Genomic DNA, 19,305 nt, shown 5'->3' on the forward strand with positions numbered 1-19,305 from the left:
CCTATCTTTAATACTGTTAGCATGGGCTCCTGAGTGCTCTGTGGGATGGAGCCCTGCCTGACCCTATCAGTTTCTGCCCCAGTGAAGGACAGGGCATCCTTCTTCACTCTTGATCTGGGCGATTATTTTTTCCAGTGTTCTTTTTGTCTACAATGAGCACACTGGTCCTTGTCCAGTCCATTCCTCTCCTGATGTCTCAGGCTTCCCCTCTGGGAGCTCTTTTCTTGCTCTCTCTGGGCGCTGCCGCTTAGGGTTCAGTTTGGGTCAATCTTTTGGTCTGTTTTTCTTCTACAGCAGTGGTTCTCAACCTGTGGGTCACAAACCTGTAGGAGTGGGAACAACTGTTTTACAGATGACACCTAAAATCCTCAGAAAACACAGAAATTTATATTAATGACAGTACAGTTATAAAGTAGCAACAAAATAATTTTAGGGTTGGGAGGGGTCACCATGGCATGAGGAATTCTATTAAAGGGTCACAGTATTAGGAAATATCGGGAGCCTCCGTTCTACTGAGTCACAGTTATTGTGAATGACAAATCATTGGTTGAAAAGAAGACTTAACCCATGAAAGGAGAGTGGGAACCTTCAGGCCTCAGTCTCACCACAGGTGCCTCCCTTGAGGGGCTGATGGAGGCTGCCTCTGTTCCCGGGAAATTCCTCCTGGAGTTTGCCCTAGTCAGAGCCACTCTGGCCATGTGGAGGGAAGAAGAGGCTAACCCCCACCTGCATCCTGGGAACTACAGCCACCTTCCTGTGCACACAGGAGACTGCCCACAATGAGATTGCTGCTCCTGCATTTGGGGCCAGAGGAGGCACTCCCAGAGTCGAGGCAAGGAAGCATGGTATTGTCCTGGGGAGCAGAGGAAGGAGTAAGACAGAGGGGATGAGTGTGTTGGGAGGAGATAAAGTGGAGGTGGAGGGGAGAGGGGGTCCGAGATAGAAGACTATATGCCCCCCCCAGCAAGGCAAGTGGCACCACGCCCTCATCCCTGGATGTGGCCATGGGCTAAGACGGGCATACAGACAGGGATGTCAATTTCTTCCCACAGGGCTGAGAGAACAGGTGGAGGTTTTAGGTTTCCCTGGTCAAGCCAAAAGGATTTAGTCCCTGACAAGAGGCTATGACTCTTGCCCAGAGAAAGCCAGTGCTCAGTATATCCCCAGCTGTTCACCACCCCTCCCAGAAGCTTCAGCTCCTCAGCAGTGTCTCAACAGTATTGCTGTTTTCCTCTTTAGATTCCTTTCTCCAACGAGCAGAACTGAGAGAAATGTGCAGAGACATAAAGACAGGGGACAATAAAGACTGTTGGGCTTGGGGTGGAAGCTGAGAAAACTCGCTTTATTCTCAGCGCGTGCAGGGAGGCGGCCAGTTCTGGATCTGGACCCTGTCCCCAGTGGGGGACTGTGCACCATTATTATGGGATGGGAACACAAAGCGAGGGAGAGCGGGTGGCTGCTGCAGCAACAAATCATATTTTGACACAAGTATTAAACAAGGAAGTTAGCATAGGTGACTGGGCCGAATCCAGGTCAGCAGGTTTCAGGGTCCTTAGGCAGCATTGGTATCAGGCCCCCTCCCGGACTCTGCCCTAAAGTCTATAGTCATAAAGGAGCAAAGGATCAGGCAAGCGGCCCACAAGACGGGCAGCACGTTTAGGACTTGTGTGCCTTAGTTAGATAACAGGATAAGGAAAACTTCCCTCTCCATGTCCTTTACTGGTTAAAAGACAAACATGGACCATCTGAAGAAGCAGGATAGGAGCTGGTTCCGGGGCCTGGGAACATGAACTCACTTTGCCACCTGTTTTTGTTCTGAATGACTCCAACCGAGTTACCAGTTTCAAGCCAACTTTCTGTTACCAAAGTTAAAATTTTTTAATTATACCCAATAACTATAAGCCAACCTATAGCCAAGACATGCAGAACATATTTATACTTTTAAAACCAGTCAGAAACAAAAAATGAAGTGGCTGCATTCATTTACTTATTTAAACCAGACAAAATTCTTAATTTTCTTAGCTGTAATTTCAAGAGAGGAGCACCTTGTTACCTGCTGAGCCCAATCATCACAGTCACGGAGATTTTTGTAGGAAAAACAACCACCGGTTCCCTCACCGTAGAAGCCGAGAAGCTTCTGCACCCCCCCCTTTTTTTTTTTTGGTTTTTCGAGACAGGGTTTCTCTGTATAGCCCTGGCTGTCCTGGAACTCACTGTATAGACCAGGCTGGCCTCAAACTCAGAAATCCGCCTGCCTCTGCCTCCCAGAGTGCTGGGACTGCAGGTGTGTGCCACCACCGCCCGGCTGTACCATTTTCGAACATGAAACACAGAACAACATTTAAGCAATGAAGCAAAACGAAAACACAGACATAAAACAGTTTTGACAGACATGGACAGACTGGAGTCCCAAGGACAGACAGTAGACAGAGAGGGAAGAGAAGCAGACATTCTGAAGGGGCCCAGATTTCCTACCTAAGGGACCCAGAAGCAAGCATTCCTTCAGTAGGAGCCAGAGGAGGCAGGAAGTCTCCCCACCTCCTGTCCCTAGAAGAGCTCTGACACAGCTTACGCTCATTTTCCTTCTCTTTCGCCAAAGCCGGGAAGACTGCTTTTCTCTAGCCCATTCTCTCACGTCTAGGGTGTAAACTGTCTCTAGTCAGGGTCCAAAGACTAAAGGCACCTATGAGAATTATCTTTGCTTCTCTAACCTTTAGCATAACTCTAAACACATACACAAAACACATTTTACTGTGACCTTGCTCTTCTACAAGGTTCATTCACCACTGGCCTAAGTCATCTTTTACTTCCCTTTGAGAGCGCTTCCAATTCCTGCAGTGTCCTTCACTGTACCCCACTTACTGGAGCTCCGACGTTGAGGCGCCATCTGACCGAGCCAGCTCAGTCAGTCAACAGGTTCCAGCACAGGAGTGAGGATTAAAAAGAAAAAGGACAATCAGACAACATTGTAGCATGACCCCAGCCAGTTCTGAGACTGAGGGCAGGTTTATTTTTTTCCCAATCCGCTTTTATACCACTTTAATTACATGAAAGTATTAAGGGCGAGCAGTCTGAGGAGGAACAAGCAAGGCGGTTAAGCAGAGTCCGTGATCACTCCGTGACAGTTGTTTCCAAGGGCTTGTCAGGAGGACTAAAATATCTGAGCCCACTTCCTTGTCCTTGGCTAAAATCAGGTTTTTGCCTGAAGCCTTCTTTTGTTCCACCCTAAGATTAAGACTCCTGCCTGACCTTACTTCCCTGTTATAGCCTAAAATTAGATTCCTGCCTGAACTTACTTCCCTGTCATGCCCTAATGTCTGATTCCTGCCAGAAGCCCATTTCCTTGTCCTTGGCCAATGTCAGGGTCCTGCCAAGCGGCCCCCAAAGGCTCTCCACACTCTCCCTTCCTAGTTCTTCCTGAACTCTGGCTGGCTGGTTCAACTCAGCTGTTCTGGCTCAAACGCCTCTCTCCAAGCTGAATGATTCAAACTGGCTTCTCTTGGCTTCTGATTGAATTGCTCTGCTTAGACTCAAACTAACTCCAGAAATCTGTTCTAATCTTCTGGCTGCTTCTTACTCTGTGGTTCATTGTGATTACCTGCAACCTGTCTCTGTAAAACCAGCCCAGTAAACTGCCTTTTCTCTTTGTCTGTCTGTCTGGTCTTTGATGAATTAGGTCTTTGTTTCTGTTTTGGCAAGTGTTGGGGCCATGTGCTGAGTTTTAACGTAGGAATGGTGCCTCTAGCATGATGTCGGTTGTGCTAAGGTCTGTGGACCTGTTATATTGATGTAGATAAGCATCCATTTGCACACTGTGAAAGCATCTTAGCTTGGATGACTGGTTAATGATTTACTCTTCATTAATCTTAGATCTAGATGTGATCCATATTGGTGGCTGGGAAGGAATGTAAGACTCAGTGGATTTGGTGTGTGCAACACCACCCTCACCCCTGATGCTGCTCCCAGTGGTGCGGTGGTCAGGGCAGAGGCTGATGTTGAGAAAGACAGGGAATCTGACCTGCCAGGGGAGAGGGACAGGGCAAACCTTGAATTGCTCTGTCGCCATTGCTCAGGTGATTTAAAAAAAAAAAAAAAAGGGCAGGCAGGTGTCACTGTGATTTCTCAGATAGACTCTGAAGAAAGCACAGATGTAGTTCCTGGTTTCTGTTTTACGGGATGGGCATCCCTGGCTGGGTGGTGGCGGCAGCGGGCAACACAGCCTCTTTTTTAACAGTGCTTGTCTTGAATATTCATTGGTCTCCTTTGGCTGAGTTGTCAGAGGCAAAGGGCGAGGACTCCCCTCCTCCCCCGGGGGGTGAGGGGACTGCCACCTTCAGCATCCTGAGTTCCCCTCAGAGGTGAAACCACAGAGGCTTGCCCTCACTGCAGAGAAGAACTTCAGGACAAGCAGTATGAAGCAGACTGAGTTGCAGTTTATCGCACAGATTAAGCACATTAGGAGGGTTGACACAAAGAGAGGCACTCTGGGAAAGTGCCTCTTTCCCAGATACTGTGTGGGGGATGGGCTTCTCAAGGGTGAGTCACATCTTATATGTGGACCCTGTGACTTTCTAAGTTACATTGTTTAAAGAGCATAGTTTACAATACATCCAAAAAGATTAAATGAAACTTAAAACTTAAGACGCTTCTGCATTTGTTGTCTTGATTTTCTTTGACTTTCCTTTTATGAATGAAATTGTTCCCATGGCTCCTGGAAGTGAGTTTCCTTGGTTTTAAACCCAGCATCAACAGGCTGAAACTCAGGGTTACAAATCTTCTGACCTCAAGTAAGCACAGTATGGATGTAAGAAGAACCAAAAAAAGGAAAGGATGTGATTGCTCCTATATATGGTAGAGGAGGAGGCTGGTTTATTATTATTATTATTATTATTATTATATTGAGACAGGGTTTCTCTGTGTAGCCCTGGCTGTCTTAGAACTCACTCTGTAGACCAGGCTGTTCTCAAACTTGCAGAGATCTGCCTGCCTCTGCCTTCGGAGGACAGGGATTGAATGTCTGCTCCACAATGCCCTGCAGAAGAAGGTTTATTATAGATAAAAGGGACGGCATAGTCAGAGGCCAGAGCCTTGTGAGCAGAAGGAGGACAGGAAGGGAGAGGAGAGAGAAGGGAGCCAGGATGTCCTCAAAAAGAGTGGTAACCAAAGTGCTTGGATTCTCTCGGGAAGGGCAGCCCAGTCCCCTGGACTAGAAAAGTCTGGGGTAGAGGGCAGGGCATGCAGACCAAGTAACAGGTGGGGCTGAGGGATTCTGGGGAAATCTGGGAGCCAGGTTCCCTTTGATATGTTACGTAGGCATCTCAGACATTTGTCCCAGGGTGTGAGCTGTGCTTTCAGATCTTCCCTATGCCAAAGGCTTGAAGGGTGGTATGTGTGAGCAGTCTGAAGGAGGATATATTATCTCTGCAGATGTGTGGCTTTTTAGCTGTGGTTTCGAGTGGTATTCCTTGACACTCATCAGGGAAGGCTACTGGCTCCCAGGTTGGACGGATTTGCCCCATTTCATTTCCTTCGGTGCCTCTGGAAGGCCTCTGTGCGGTGGCCCTGGCTTCGGCTGGTCTCCAGGAAGTCATAGATGGGTGGGGTGGCCCAAGAAACCAGCACTTAAACCAGCTTTCCCGGCAGCCAAGGCTTTCCTGTTCCGCTTTCTAGGAGCTGAGGCTGTGAGGGCAGAGCTCTAAAGTCTGAGAGGCTTTGGTTTCAGTTCCTGGCTCTGCTCTGAGCCTTGGCTCTGCTGCCTTAGAAATGTTAACAGGACAGTTAAGAATAGAAACCCTAGTGGTGCACGCCTGTAATCCCAGCACTCTGAGAGGCAGAGGCAGGCAAATTTCTGAGTTCGAGGCCAGCCTGGTCTACAAGAGTGAGTTCCAGGACAGCCGGGGCTATACAGAGAAACCCTGTCTCAGGAAAAAAAAAAAAAAAAAAAAAAAAAGAATCGAAACCTTACATGTGAGGAGGCGGGGCTGGGAGGAGGGATTCTTTCCCGCCTGCACACACAGCCTTCACTCACACCAACACCCCTGAAGGTCTTTGTCTCCTCAATACACTGGGCTAATAGAAGAACACCAATAGTAGCTATTAGCTATCTGTGCCCTTTACCCTTGCCCGCACCACCCCTGCCAAAACTGCTTCCCTCTGTGTAGTGGTTCTTTGGTTAAATTTCACCACTTCTGAGAGGAACTGACTTCAATGTGAGTAAGGAACCTCACTCATATGGACGAAAGAAAATATCCATGTGAGGCGCAGGAGCCTGGAGATGTGGTTGGTTGGCAGGGTGCCAGCTTAGCCTGGGGATGGGATGGGGGGGCTGAGCTCCTGCACTGTGTGGACTTAGACTCGCACATGGCTGTAATCCCCACATGTAAAAAGTGGAGGCAGGAAGATCAGGAGCTCGAAATCTTCTTCAGCTACAGAGACAGTGGGAGCCCACCCTGAGACGAGACTCCGTATCAAAAACAAACAAAAACAAAACCAAGAAACTGAGGCATGGTCGTATGCCAGGCTAGCGCAGGCTGTGAAAGCCAAGCAGAGCTCAGTTAGCCAAGTCCACCCTTCACGCCTCTGCCATGGGAAGTCTGAACGCCCATCTTCTCTGTGAGTCTTTCCTCTTGGATAAGTCTATCCAGGAGGAAGCCGGTAATGAATACAGATTAAGTTGTAGTTGGTGTTTGCAGAAATTGGTGAAGTTCTTTTAGATACCTGTTAGGTCTCAGTCCTCCATTTGTTTAGAAATGAACTCAGACTAGACTATAAGGTTTGTGGTGGTTAGAAAAAAGCCAGCATTCTGCAGGAATGGTGAACCCCGTGCTCGGTGAACCCGGTGCTCGGTGAAGCCCGTGCTCGGTGAACCCCGTGCTTGGTGAAGCCCGTGCTCGGTGAACCCCGTGCTTGGTGAACTCCGTGCTTGGTGAACCCCGTGCTTGGTCTTCCCTGCCGTCTCACCCCCCACCCCCACCCGTCTCTCTAGACACTTTCAGATGCCTCTGGATATTTTTGCTCCCTTACCCAAAAAACACAAAACAAAACACACTTTTCCCCTAACGATCATGTCAGCAGTTTCCTTACTGTGGCCCCTCGCATAGCATATGATATCAAGAAGAGAAAAGATATTTGTTTTTTGGTTTCCTTCGAGACAGGTTTTCTCTGTGTAGCCCTGGCTGTCCTGGAACTCACTCTGTAGACCAGGCTGGCCTCGAACTCGGAAATCTGCCTGCCTCTGCCTCCCAAGTGCTGGGATTACAGGCGTGCACCACCACCGCCTGGCAAGGTGCTTGCTTGTCTTAGTAGGGGCTTTGCTGCTAGGATGAAACGACATGACCAAACAGCAAGCTGAGAAAGTGTTTCTCTGGCTTACAATTCCACATCACTGTTCATCACCAAAGCAAGTCAAGGGCCAGAACCCAAGCAGGGCAGGAGCCTGGAGCCGGAGCGGATGCCGAGGCCGCGGAGCGCTGCTCACTGCCTTGCTCCTCAGGGTTTTGCTCAGTCTGCTTTTTTGCTGGGTCTCCTCCATCAATCACTAATTGAGAAAATATCCTACAGATAGATTTTTTTTTTTTACAATTGTTTCTTAAAATTATTTCTTAAAATAAAAACTTATTTTATATATGTAAGTACACTGTAGCTGTCTTCAGACACACCAGAAAAGGGCTTTGGATGGATCCTGTCGCAGATGAATTCAGGACCTCCGGAAGAACAGTCAGCACTCTCACCAGCTCAGCCGTCTGCCTCTGCAGCCCTACAGCTGAAGTTCGTTAAGGCACTTCCGCCTCTCAGATGACTTTAACTTGTGTCAAGTTGATATGTCAACTTGTGGCCAGCACAGTGCTAAGTTTGTGAACCTCTTTGCAGACACCAGAGTTGACATTCATGGTCTAATAGAAACTGATGATATAAAGAACATATTTTTGTTTTTTCTTATCTGTGTATGTGTGTACATGTGAGTACATGTATGTACGTGCGAGTACATGTATGTACATGCACACACGTGAGTGGGGAGTCCCATTATTGCCCACATATGAGGTCAGATGACAGCTCTGGGGAGTCTGCTCTTTCCTTCCACCGCCTGAGTGCGAGGGAGTAATCTCAAGCTACCGTGCTCACAACAGGCTGCTTTCCCGGGGGAGCTCTTTCAGTGGCTCCAGGTTTTCCGTTTCTTAGTGTGTGAGTTTTGCCTGCATGTACATCTGTGCATCAGATGTATACAGTGCCCAAGGACGTCAGAGGATGGCATCAGATCTGCTGGGACTGGAATTACAACAACCATGAGTGTGCTGGGAATTGAACTTAGGTCCTCTGCAGGGGCAACAAACCCTCTTAATGGCTGAGGTATCTCCCCCACCCTCCCAGTTTTTTCTTAAAACAGATCCTCACACCTGCTCTTCCGCCTCAGCCTCACAAAAGCTGGGGCTTTCCAGTACGGCATCCGGCTCCCCCCACTTCCCTGAGACAGGCCTCACCTTGGTCCAAGGTGGTCTGAAACCCAGGTTGTGGCTCAGGTTGGCAGTGAGTCTCCTGCAGTAGACTCCACAGGCATGAGCCTGTCACCTGATTTTTGTTGTAAGTTTGGACTGTGATGAGACACAGATTGTTAGGCAAAGCGGGCTCCTCTATTTCCTCATGCTTGGGCTGGTACGGGCCGAGTGTAAGCAAGTGGGCGTCGCGGCACTTACAGTGTCTGTACTGAGTCTTTAATGACACTTACAGTGTCACTGTACTGATAGTCTTTAATGATCCGAATTCACAAATGTCTTTACTTTAAGCAAAGTTTTCGCACAAAATTCCTGTGTAATTTCTAACCGATTTTTTTGTGAGTACCCACATAACTAAATGCATTTTTTTTCTTACGGGAGAAAGCATTTAATTTGGGGCTTGCTTACAGTGTCATGATCTTCATGGCAGGAAGCAGACGTGGCACTCGAGCAGGAGAGAGTGTTGCACGCCAATCCACAGGCAGCAGGCAGAGAGACCAGAGGTCCTGAGAGCCCTAGTGCTATGTAAAGACCAAGGGCAGAAATTACTTTTTTACTGTAATGGCTCAGTGGTTAAGAACACTGGTTGCTCTTCCAGAGGTCCTGAGTTCAAATCCCAGCAATCATAAGCATCTGTAAAGTGATCTGATGCCGTCTCTGGGGTGTCTGAGGACAGTTACAGTGTGCTTCCATAAGTACTTGTAGCCAAGCCTCATGACTGGGGTTCAGTCCTAAGAACCAACATGATAAAAGGGAACTGACTTCTCCAAATTGATTGCATAACCTATGCACAAAATACATATGCACACACTTAAATTTAAAAAACAACTCATTTCAGAGGCAGAACAAAACAGTACTGATCAGTGTAGAGTAGGCCTGGACTCTGAGAGCGTCGAGGGGAACAGCATGGCCGCCTCAGGAAGCCTGGAGACTACACACTAGGCTCTTGCCTAGAACCAAGCAGGCAGGTGTGGAAGGCACAGGGCACTCACTGGCAGAGTTGGACGTGGCTCCCAGCCAGGACATAAGTAGGGTAGCTGGCAGAAGACAACGAGTCTTGGAATGTGAGCTCTGATGATACCAGTCAGGAGGATTATTTTAATGCACAGCAGTGTCAGCAGAATGGTAAGGAGATCTGAGGGAGAAGGGTGCACAGGGAAGCCGCCAGTCAGAGCACCGGCAGCTGCAGCCATGTGTAGGAATTTTATCCAGCAACTCGGCTGCTCTGGCAAGGGACTTCCAAATACCTAGGTCTGTGTGACCAGGCTGGAATGCAGAGGCGTCACACACCTTTAATCCCTCTGGCTGGAATACAGACACACTTTTAATCCTTACCAATGAAGGCAAAGTTGCTTTGTAGAAGGAAGCAGTCATGTTTGAAAGTGACATATAATTGAGAGGCAAAGTGATGATTCTGAGAAAGATTTGGCAGAATGAGTCAGACAGGATATGTCCAACTATCACAAGAACAATACAGGAGGGAGAGGCAACTAAGAGTGTGTGTGTGGGGGGGGGGTTTGGGGGTGGTGTGAGGGGTTGGGGGTGGAGACAGCTTTATCAGGAGAGTTTTACAGAGATGGGTTGCAGAGAGAACAAGCTAGACACAGTTGAAGATGGAACAGGCCAGAGAACAAGAAGCCCAAAGATTAGAACAGATTGTCTGATTAGTTTGAGTCCAAGCAGAACAATTCAGTCAGAAGCCAAGAGAAGCCAGTTTGAATCATTCAGTTTGAAGAGGCGTTTGAGCCAGAACAGCTGAGTTGAACCAGCCAGCCAGAGTTCAGGAAGAACTAGGAAGGGAGAGTTTATTCAGTAGTAAGTCTCCACAATGACAGTTACATCTGGAGAATAAAAGTTACATTCATGTATAACTGTCAGAGTCTGAAAACCCGCCCAACTGAACAGGGCAAGTTTGATTATAGTGGGCAAGACCTTAACACACCCAAAGAGTCCAGGCTGGCCTTGAACTCGCTATGTAGCTGAGGCTGAGGCTCCGATCCTCATGCCTCCCCTTTCAGAGTGCTGCAATGACAGGTTGGAATTGTACACTCTATGGGTACCCAGCAAGCACTCTACTGCCACAGATGTGCCCCCATACTAGGCTATTACTGTTATTTTTTTTTTTAAGTTTCAAAGTTCAGTATAAAAGGCTGTTGGTGTAAAATGTTAAAAATAACAATTTTGACAACCTTAAATAAAGTCAGCTTTTTAACTCCTTTAAATTGTGTGTGCGCGCATGCGTGCACAGGTCAGAGAACAACGTTCAGGAGTTGGCTCTTCCCTTCATTCATATGGACTCTGGAGTGTTGAGCTGGCCATTAGGTTCAGAGGCAGGCTCCTGTACCCGCCTTCCCAAAATCTTGTCAGCACCCCCACTCCTTTTTATTAATTTTTAAAGTACACTTTACTTATCTTGTGTGTACTGGCGTGGAGGTCAGGGGACAATCTGGGGGGAATCTGTCCTCCTGTGCACTCGGGGCCCGGAGGACTTTGCCAGCTAACATCCTGCCAGCCTGATAAACAACCTGCATAGCGTTTTACAGAAACAGCAGAGAACAGACCTATGTATTTGCTCAACAAACAGAAGGACTTAATCTATACATATGACAACAATGTGTGGTTCGATGATATATTAATTTTATTTTCATTACATAAACTGAGGAAGAAATACAAACAGGGGCTGAAATATATTACAAGGCATTTATGGGAGGCTGCTGAACAGAAAATACCTGAATGGTGCTCCAGGACTGGGGCAGGGTTGATTCGCACCTCCAGCCCCCTTCTTTACAGAACACCGCTTCCTGGTCAGGGAGGGGGAGGAAGAGGAAGCCCTCCTGGACACTCTTACTCTGGGTGCTCCAGGAAGTCCTGCTCCACGCACTCCTCCAGCTGCCGCAGGACCCCCGGGTTCTCGGCGACAGGGGGCTCCGGTGCTGCGGGGCCCGGCACGTCAGCAGGCAGCTGGCTTTGGGTTTTGAATGCACAGTTTAATGTGGTGAAGAACGGCATCAACTGCCTGATGCAGGAAACTGAGGGCTGGCGCAGAAGAGGAAACTCCTTCTTCCTGGTGATCTCGTCGGAGCTGCTGATTTCCTGCAGAAAGACCGAAGCCATCAGAGTGACCTAGCAAGCACATCAGCAGCAGGGCTTGTGGGCCCCTGGCCAGCTAACAACAGAGGCACGCCCTCACATTCTGTCTTTACCCCTTTCTGTCAGGCCTTCATCCTAAGCCCCACCAGCTCCAGCACTGCCAGTCCTCCTAGCAGGCTCCTCCTCTTTAACTGGAAACCAGCTTTATTTCCCATGTCTGAGACATGGAAAACCAAGGATGGAATTTCTAACCATCCCACGCTTTAAAACTGTGAGAAGCCCTTAAAAACTGTTTTGAAGCCCTTAAAACCCAAGCGATATTAAGGACTTCATAATTGAGACAGTGTCTTACATAGCCCAGGCTTGAACTTACTATGTGCCCGAGGGTGACCCCCAACGTCTGCTCCTTCTGCCTCTCTTCCCCAGTGCTGGGATTACGGGTATGCAGCACTGCATCCAGTTGTACAGTGCTGTCCATCCCGCCAGGGCGCCTGCACGCCAGGCCTGCTCTGCCTGCTGAGCTGCGTCTCTGGTCTGAGGATGTCGTTTCCAAAAGCACTTACCCCATATTTTAACCTCAGAAGTTCTAGAATCCTGACAGTGTGAGGTCTGCATTCTTGGTGATTCTCTTCCAGCTCTGACAGGAAGGCCGGGTGCTCAGTGTCCACTTCTGGAACGAATGCCCATCTGTAACTGCAGGAAACAGGGCCAGGCATATTGATGCAGAACTCATGTAAGCTGTCTGCAGTGGTTCGGTTGACGTAATTTATGTTCCACAACCCAGTGGCTTAATAATTTCCACAGATGGTATTACATGTCTACAGCACAATCCATTTCAGAGTTGTATTGACCTGAGAAGTCCTACTTCCTTCAGCCATTGCTGTTCCGTCTCTAGGACACAGACCTAGACCGCCCTCTAGTCTAACGGGCTTCCTATCTGCACGTCTCTCTCGTTCTGGGCTTGCAGGAGCGGAATGGACATGCTCCACAGGGGACCACCTCTGTCGCCCAGTGTCTTCTCAGAGCAGCAGGCAGCAGTATCTTGTTTCTCTTTACTGCTGACTGATGTGTCATTACATGGATAAACCACATGTTGCCTGTCCATCTGCTGCTGACAGACACACAGGCTGACTCTGGCTGTGGTGACTGCACACAATGCCACTGTCACAGTGGCTGTGGGAAAGCCCTGTCATCCATGGCCTCCCTTTAAGATTTGCAGCTAAACTGAAGAGAAATGGAATTTCCTCAGATTCAATGTAGTCACGCACAGCCCTTCCCTCTGCAGACATCACACACAGAGCAGAGTCTGTGCAATTGTTTGACCTACAACCACAAGCAACTCACACAAGTCCATGGTTTCTACTATGGTCCCCTTGACACTGCAAGACTACTGATCTGTCCCCTGCAGGGACCGGTGTAGTCCCGCTGCCCTGAGCCATCCCCACGACCACTGCTCTTTGCTCCTGCTCCTACAATGTAGTATTTTCTAGAACGGATGATCAACACAAATGGAACGGTATCCTGTGTGGCCTTTTCAGCCCGCTTCCCTCACTGGATAACAGCCGTTTAAGAGTACCGCTCACTGCTCTCTTTGTTGGGGTAAGCTAGAGACCAGCCGCTTCTGGGCCGGGCGTGACACTCAAGGCAGGAGCAGCTGTCTTCAGCCCTAGGGAAACATGTGCCAAAGAGGCCAAGTGACCTGAGAGGCCACACTCACCCACACCCACACCCACGGTGAGAACCACCAGCAGTGACCCAGTCACAGGCGTTCATCTCAGCAGACAATAAGAATGCTGATTCTCCACAGAGACGATTCAGGAACAGGACTGAGAGCCAAGTCCTGAAGCCACAGCTGTCTGGGGAAATCTGAAACCCAGGCCTAGTCGCTTACAAGACACTCAGAGCCTTGCAGCCTCTCACACGCTCCCTACACATGAAAGAAAAGTGAGGTGCCCGACAACAGGGACAACGGCATCTCCAAAGGCCCTCACAGGACACCCTACTTACATCTGAAACAAGGGCATCTTGTCGGGCGGGAAGGAAAGCGCAGTGTCCAGGAACTTGCAAGCAGAGAGGTACATGATGAGATCACTGGGGGACACGGCCCTGCCTGACGGCCCGTTTCCATCAGCAACTGGGACTTTTATTCTGTTTATTTTGTTGCTGTTTCTATAAATTCAAAAGGAAATTTTTGTTATACACTCATTCATGTCTGTTGAATGTCATTCATTTAGGAAAAGTCCTTAAGCCACATTTCCCTGGTAATAGATGTTGTGGCTATGAGGCACCGTGACGCATGCCCATGGAGGGGGTGTGGGGACAGGAGGACTCAGTCAAGGTTATCCTCAGGTACAGAGTCGGTTTGGAGACTAGTGATGGTGTATGAGACCCTGCCTAAAAAACAGAAAGAGGCTTGAGATGGCTCTGCAGTTAAGAGCCATTGCTGCCCCTCTAGAGGACCCCGCATCAGTTCCCAGCACCCAGAGAGCTCACAACTGCCTGTTCCTCCAGATCCGGAGGATGTGATGTCTTCCATAGGCTTCCTCTGACACAACATGGTACATATACATACACTCAGGCACACATGCACACGCATGAAATAAACACTTATATCTTAACACTGGCTGGTCCCACCAAGAGCACTCCCAGGGGACAGCAGGTGGTGTGGCAGCTCACACCCCACCATCGCATCTAACTCCTCACCTCCTAGCATGCACTGGGAGTTCACGTGCCTTACCTTGACTCATCTTCCTCTTTCAGATCTTCCTCAAGTTGTATGAATGTCTGGATCTTAGGAAGAAAATGTATATTCAAATTACTCTTTAAGAGAGATCACGTTCACCTAAATTTGTCTATCTATGAAAACAGCAGGCCAGGCAGTGGTTGCACACACCTTTAATCTCAGCACTCAGGAGGCAGAGGCAGGTGATCTCTGAGTTTGAGGCCAGTTTGGAGAAACCCTATCTCCAAAAACTAAATCAAACCAAACCCAAGCCCTAGCAGATCAGAGGATGGAGTCCAGGAAGAGCCCAGCAAGCAGTCCCGGGACCGATTACCAGCACCACAAATCAACATAAAGAAAATCAGCAAGTAATATCAATTCGTGCTCAGTGTTCTGGAGACGGAGGCAGGTGAATGTCTATGAGTTTGAGGTCAGCCTGGTCTACAGAGCAAGTTCCAGAACAGCCAAGGACTACACAGAGACACCCTGCCTCAAAAAACCAAAGACCCCAAAAATAATAAAGAAGAGAAAAGGCATTTTTGCCTAAAACTTTGCCTGAACCGTGTGCCCTCCCTCCCTCCCCCTCCTCCCTCCCTCCCTCCCTCCCTTCCTTCCTCCCTCCATCACTCACTCACCAGCTCAGAGACCATGATGGGCCACAGCGAGGTCAGGTGCTGGGGAGAGATTCTGAGCAGCAGAACTCTGAAAAAAAGAAACATCTGACCAGCAACTATGGACGTCTGTCCGACTCTGAGGTTGTCTGTCAGGCGCTCTAGGGAAAGAAGATTTTTAAAAAAGTCATACAAATATGCAGTTTGGGGTTCTGCTTAGCCAAGAAAGAGAAATAAAACCGTAATTAGTGTGATGTTTTGATGACAACCCATATGGAGATGAGTCCTGGCTTCCTACACATACAAGCACGTGCCTGTCATCCCTGGTAGAGGCAGGACTGCTGCCAAGTGCAGGGCCAGCCTGTGCCACATCGGGAGTTCTATGCTGGCCAGTGTTATTGGGTGACCTCCACTCCTTGTCTTAAAAGCAAAAGAAAAAGAGGAAAGGAGGGAGGAGGGTGGAGGCAGGAGGGTGGAGGGAGGAGGGTGCAGCTTAGTAGGCCCATGTTTGCCTAGCATGTATGGAATCACGCCTGGCTTCTTCTTTTAGCACCACATAAAATAGGCATGGTAGCACATGCCTGCTATCCAGAGAGTCTGAGGCCAGCCTGAGAATCTTGGGAAACAGGGAGAAGCAAAGGGTATGTGTGTGTGTGTGACATAAACACCCAATAGGGTCTTGCTATGTAGCCCAGGTTAGCCTCCAACAAGTGAGCCTGCCTCAGCCTTCCCCTGTGGCTGGCTTCGGACTGTCCTGTCATCCTCATGCAGCGGCGACTGCAGCTGCAGCGCTGTGCCCTCACCATCCACACTCCCATCCCCATGCTGTCATGCAGCAGTGCTGGGCCACGTGTGCTCACGATCCCCTTCAGTGCTCCTGATGGTGTGAGCACAGGCCCGCCCCGTGAGGGGTGCCGACCTGCTGACAGCACCCTCTGACTTAGAACCCAACTAGAGTCTGACTCCCCCTTGTCATGTGTGCTGTGAAACTCCCCACCAATGCCCCCAGGGCTGTTCCAACAAACAAAACTAGAGGCCAGGTTCTTCCTGTGCTTTGGAGATCATCCTGAAGCGGCTCCTCCCCAGCACCCCTCACAGCGCCCCATCTCTCATTTCTCATTCCTTTTTAAAAACATTCATTTTTATCCATTTTAACTCTGTGAGCCAGACAGTGGTGGTGTGTGCCTTTAGTACCAGCACTTGGGAGGCAGGGGCAGGCAGGTCTTTGTGAGTTTGAGGCCAGCCTGGTCTACAGAGTGAGTTCCAGGAGAGCTAAAGCTACACAGAGAAACCCTGTCTCTAAATAAATAAGTAAGTAAGTAAGTAAATAAATAAATAAATAAAGTTTTTTGGGTTGCAACTGAACTGAACAGCGCAGGCATGTGCATGCTCACTACGTCTACACGGCCGTAACTACCGCATAGGAGCTACCGTGTGTCACAAACAGGGGCTGAAGTCAGAAGGTTTCCGGCCTAAGCAAAGCCCAGCTTCTCTGTCACTCACAACGCTCCAGCCTTCTGGGCCTCACCACTTATCACAGAGACAAGAGGAGAAGGAGTCTGCAGTCTGAAGGCACCCTGTATATGCGTGAGCGCGCACACACACACACACACACACACACACACACACACACACACGCCCTCGTGAGTGGGACTGGTTCCAGAGTGAAGGGACAAGTTTGGTCCCTTTTGTGTTTGTGTTAGACACCCTGTGTCACATGCTAATCTGTCGGCCCTGGACTTCCCAGTCCCCAGGGGCATGCGCCAAGACACTTTGGTTCACCATAACTGCCAGCATCAGGTCTCCTGCGGCAGCCGCGGACTGGCCCGAGACGGCTCTTACCTTGTATCAGGGGAAGGTAGAGGTGGTACTGGTCAAGCTCGCCACTGAAGACAGCGAAAGCCTGGCGCTTCAGCAGCATGGCCTTCTGCTCGAAGCTGGAGAAGAGTTTTAAGGAACTGCTCTGCATGTCTGGAATGAACACAGTAGTCAGCTTCTGAAGGAAGCACAGCAGGGGAGAGTGGGGGGAGCACAGCAGGGGAGAGTGGGGGGAGCACAGCTGGGGAGAGTGGGGAGAGCCAGCAGGGGAGAGTGGGGGGAGCACAGCTGGGGAAAGTGGGGGGAGCACAGCAGGGGAGAGTGAGGGGAAGCACAGCTGGGGAGAGTGGGGGGAGCACAGCTGGGGAGAGTGGGGGGAGCACAGATGGGGAGAGTGGGGGGAGCACAGCTGGGGAGAGTGGGGGGAGCCAGCAGAGGAGAGTGGGGGGAGCCAGCAGGGGAGAGTGGGGGGAGCCAGCAGGGGAGAGTGGGGGGAGCCAGCAGGGGAGAGTGGGGGGAGCACAGCTGGGGAGAGTGGGGGGAACACAGCTGGGGAGAGTGGGGGGAGCACAGCTGGGGAGAGTGGGGGAGCACAGCTGGGGAGAGTGGGGGAGCACAGCTGGGGAGAGTAGGGGAGCACAGCAGGAGAGTGAGGGGAGCACAGCAGGGGAGAGTGGGGGGAGCACAGCAGGGACAGCAGTGGAAGCACAGGAGGGAGAGTGGGGGGAGCACAGCTGGGACAGCAGTGGGAGTATGGGGGGGCGAGAGTGGGAGGAACACAGTGGGAGAGAGTGGGGGAGCACAGCAGGGGAGAGTGGGGGGATCCAACTTGTGACACGACCCCCAAAAGTCAGGACCCCCTTTCAGAATGTGTAGAAGTCAACCCTGCATATTCTTTAGGAAACATCCATCTCAGTCATGTCTATAATCTGATCACTTGAGAAGCTATGCTAGCAGGACTGCCAACAGTTTGAACCCAGCCTGGGCTACATAATGAGTTCCAGGCACTCTGGGCCAAAGAGTGCCCTTTTCTTAACTGCAAAGTGCCAAAAACAAATGACAACTCCACCAAATCCAATTTGTGCCCACAAACAACAACAACAACCACCACGCACTCATTTCCTTAATGACACACGACGTCAGGGAGTGAGGAAAGAGCAGAAGTGGAAATGGCCATCCAAGCTGGGCATCGAGGTGCTGACTCCTAACATTGGCACTTAGAGACCAAGGCACAGGATGGAGGGTGTGAAGCCAAAGTCACAGAGTGAGACGGGGCCTGAAAACTGGAGGCACTCTTGGTAAGCTAGGGCAGTTTCAAGACCTTCAACTAAAGGAGGCCGCCGTGGCCTGAAGGCTTTGAGCAGCACCTACGGGAAGCTGTGACGCACAGGGCAGTCAGGCCTGCCAACTGGGCTGAGAGACGGTTTAGTCCTTAAGAAATCTACACCCTCAGCTCTTCACCCAGCACCACAGAAGTTTGACGTGCCAGGGTGTGGTGCGCACACCTTTAGTCCCAGGAATCCAAGGCCAAGCCCTGAACAGCCAGGGCTACCGGAAGAGACTGGGTCTCTGAGGGAGCTGGCCGTGGCAGAGGCCGAGTGAGGCTGCCATGAGTGTGCCCATTCACTTGGAACTTACTCATTAAATCCTTAAACATTGTTTTCTCGTGGGTCAGAAGATGGTCAATGACGGACTTCCAGCTGCATGTACAAAAAGACACAATTAGTCAGATATGCAACGATGACAGTCTGATTAAAAGCATCGGGGAAATAACACACCTCCCAGAGCTATTAAACCTGCTGGGTAGAAGCCAGGCCTGGGTGCTGGCTCACGCCTGCACTGTGGAGAAGGGGACGGACACCCCGGGCTTACCGGCTCCTAGCCTTGCTCATGGTACAGCGGAGTGACAGACAGAGCAGGACATCAGACACCCACCTCTGGCCTCTGCACATGTGTACACTGAAGCATGAACACCCCACCATATACCACACCCCAGTCCCATGCAGATATAAGCCACACCCCATACATGTACTGCATTCTCCCCCACACATACACTGCATTCTCCCCCACACAAAATGAATCTATAAAAAATTGAAAAAAAGAAATCTGCTCTCTGGAATCTGTTACCCACATTTCTCCACACATGGTGTGGGAATGCTGAGCGCTTGAGAGCCCTCTAAGAAAGCAGGACAAGAGTCTCATGACCTCAGTTTTCTGAAAACACAGTTGTTCTCGCAATGTGGTCTCATGCTCCGCCCAGGCGTAGCTTACTCTTCAGATTCCTCATCACTGCTTTCGGTTGTTATCCAATGAAATGTTTCAACTTCCCTTCATATGCACGCCTGTGGAAAACCGAGTTTTGCCCACGTGCAGCCTGTCCTCATGTGTTTGTATGTGTGCGCGTATACAGCTTGAACTCATGGGAACACTCACCTAGGTGACGTTCCTCTACTCTCCCAGTATAAACCATGATGCCCCAGTGAAGCTGGCTGTGTGAGACTTATCAGCTCCTTTCTCCTGCGTCCCACTCTCGGCAGCAGTGACGCACTCATGATTTTAATATGGGGAATTGGCC

General features: G+C 49.9%; 1 protein-coding gene across 5 annotated transcripts in view; it reads right to left on the minus strand.

Annotated features, from left to right (window-relative positions):
* Nucleotides 1-11,104: 11,104 nt before the first annotated feature.
* The window catches only part of Dop1b (DOP1 leucine zipper like protein B), a 98,803-nt gene continuing 90,602 nt past the window's right edge, over nucleotides 11,105-19,305 (minus strand). For 4 of the 5 annotated variants that reach the window (XM_052157814.1, XM_052157811.1, XM_052157812.1 and 1 more), the window contains exons 31-37: nucleotides 18,369-18,430; nucleotides 16,755-16,883; nucleotides 14,937-15,073; nucleotides 14,317-14,369; nucleotides 13,587-13,748; nucleotides 12,143-12,272; nucleotides 11,105-11,582 (exon numbers count right to left, since the gene is read on the minus strand). In XM_052157814.1, the coding sequence (XP_052013774.1) occupies nucleotides 11,334-11,582; nucleotides 12,143-12,272; nucleotides 13,587-13,748; nucleotides 14,317-14,369; nucleotides 14,937-15,073; nucleotides 16,755-16,883; nucleotides 18,369-18,430 (922 nt within the window). In that variant the 3' untranslated portion in view covers nucleotides 11,105-11,333. Of the gene's footprint in view, nucleotides 11,583-12,142; nucleotides 12,273-13,586; nucleotides 13,749-14,316; nucleotides 14,370-14,936; nucleotides 15,074-16,754; nucleotides 16,884-18,368; nucleotides 18,431-19,305 lie in introns of those variants that run through there. The other variant, XR_007973406.1, reaches the window with a different exon arrangement.

This window comes from Apodemus sylvaticus, chromosome 15 (genome assembly GCF_947179515.1).
Source record: "Apodemus sylvaticus chromosome 15, mApoSyl1.1, whole genome shotgun sequence".
NCBI classification, from domain to species: Eukaryota; Metazoa; Chordata; class Mammalia; order Rodentia; family Muridae; genus Apodemus; species Apodemus sylvaticus.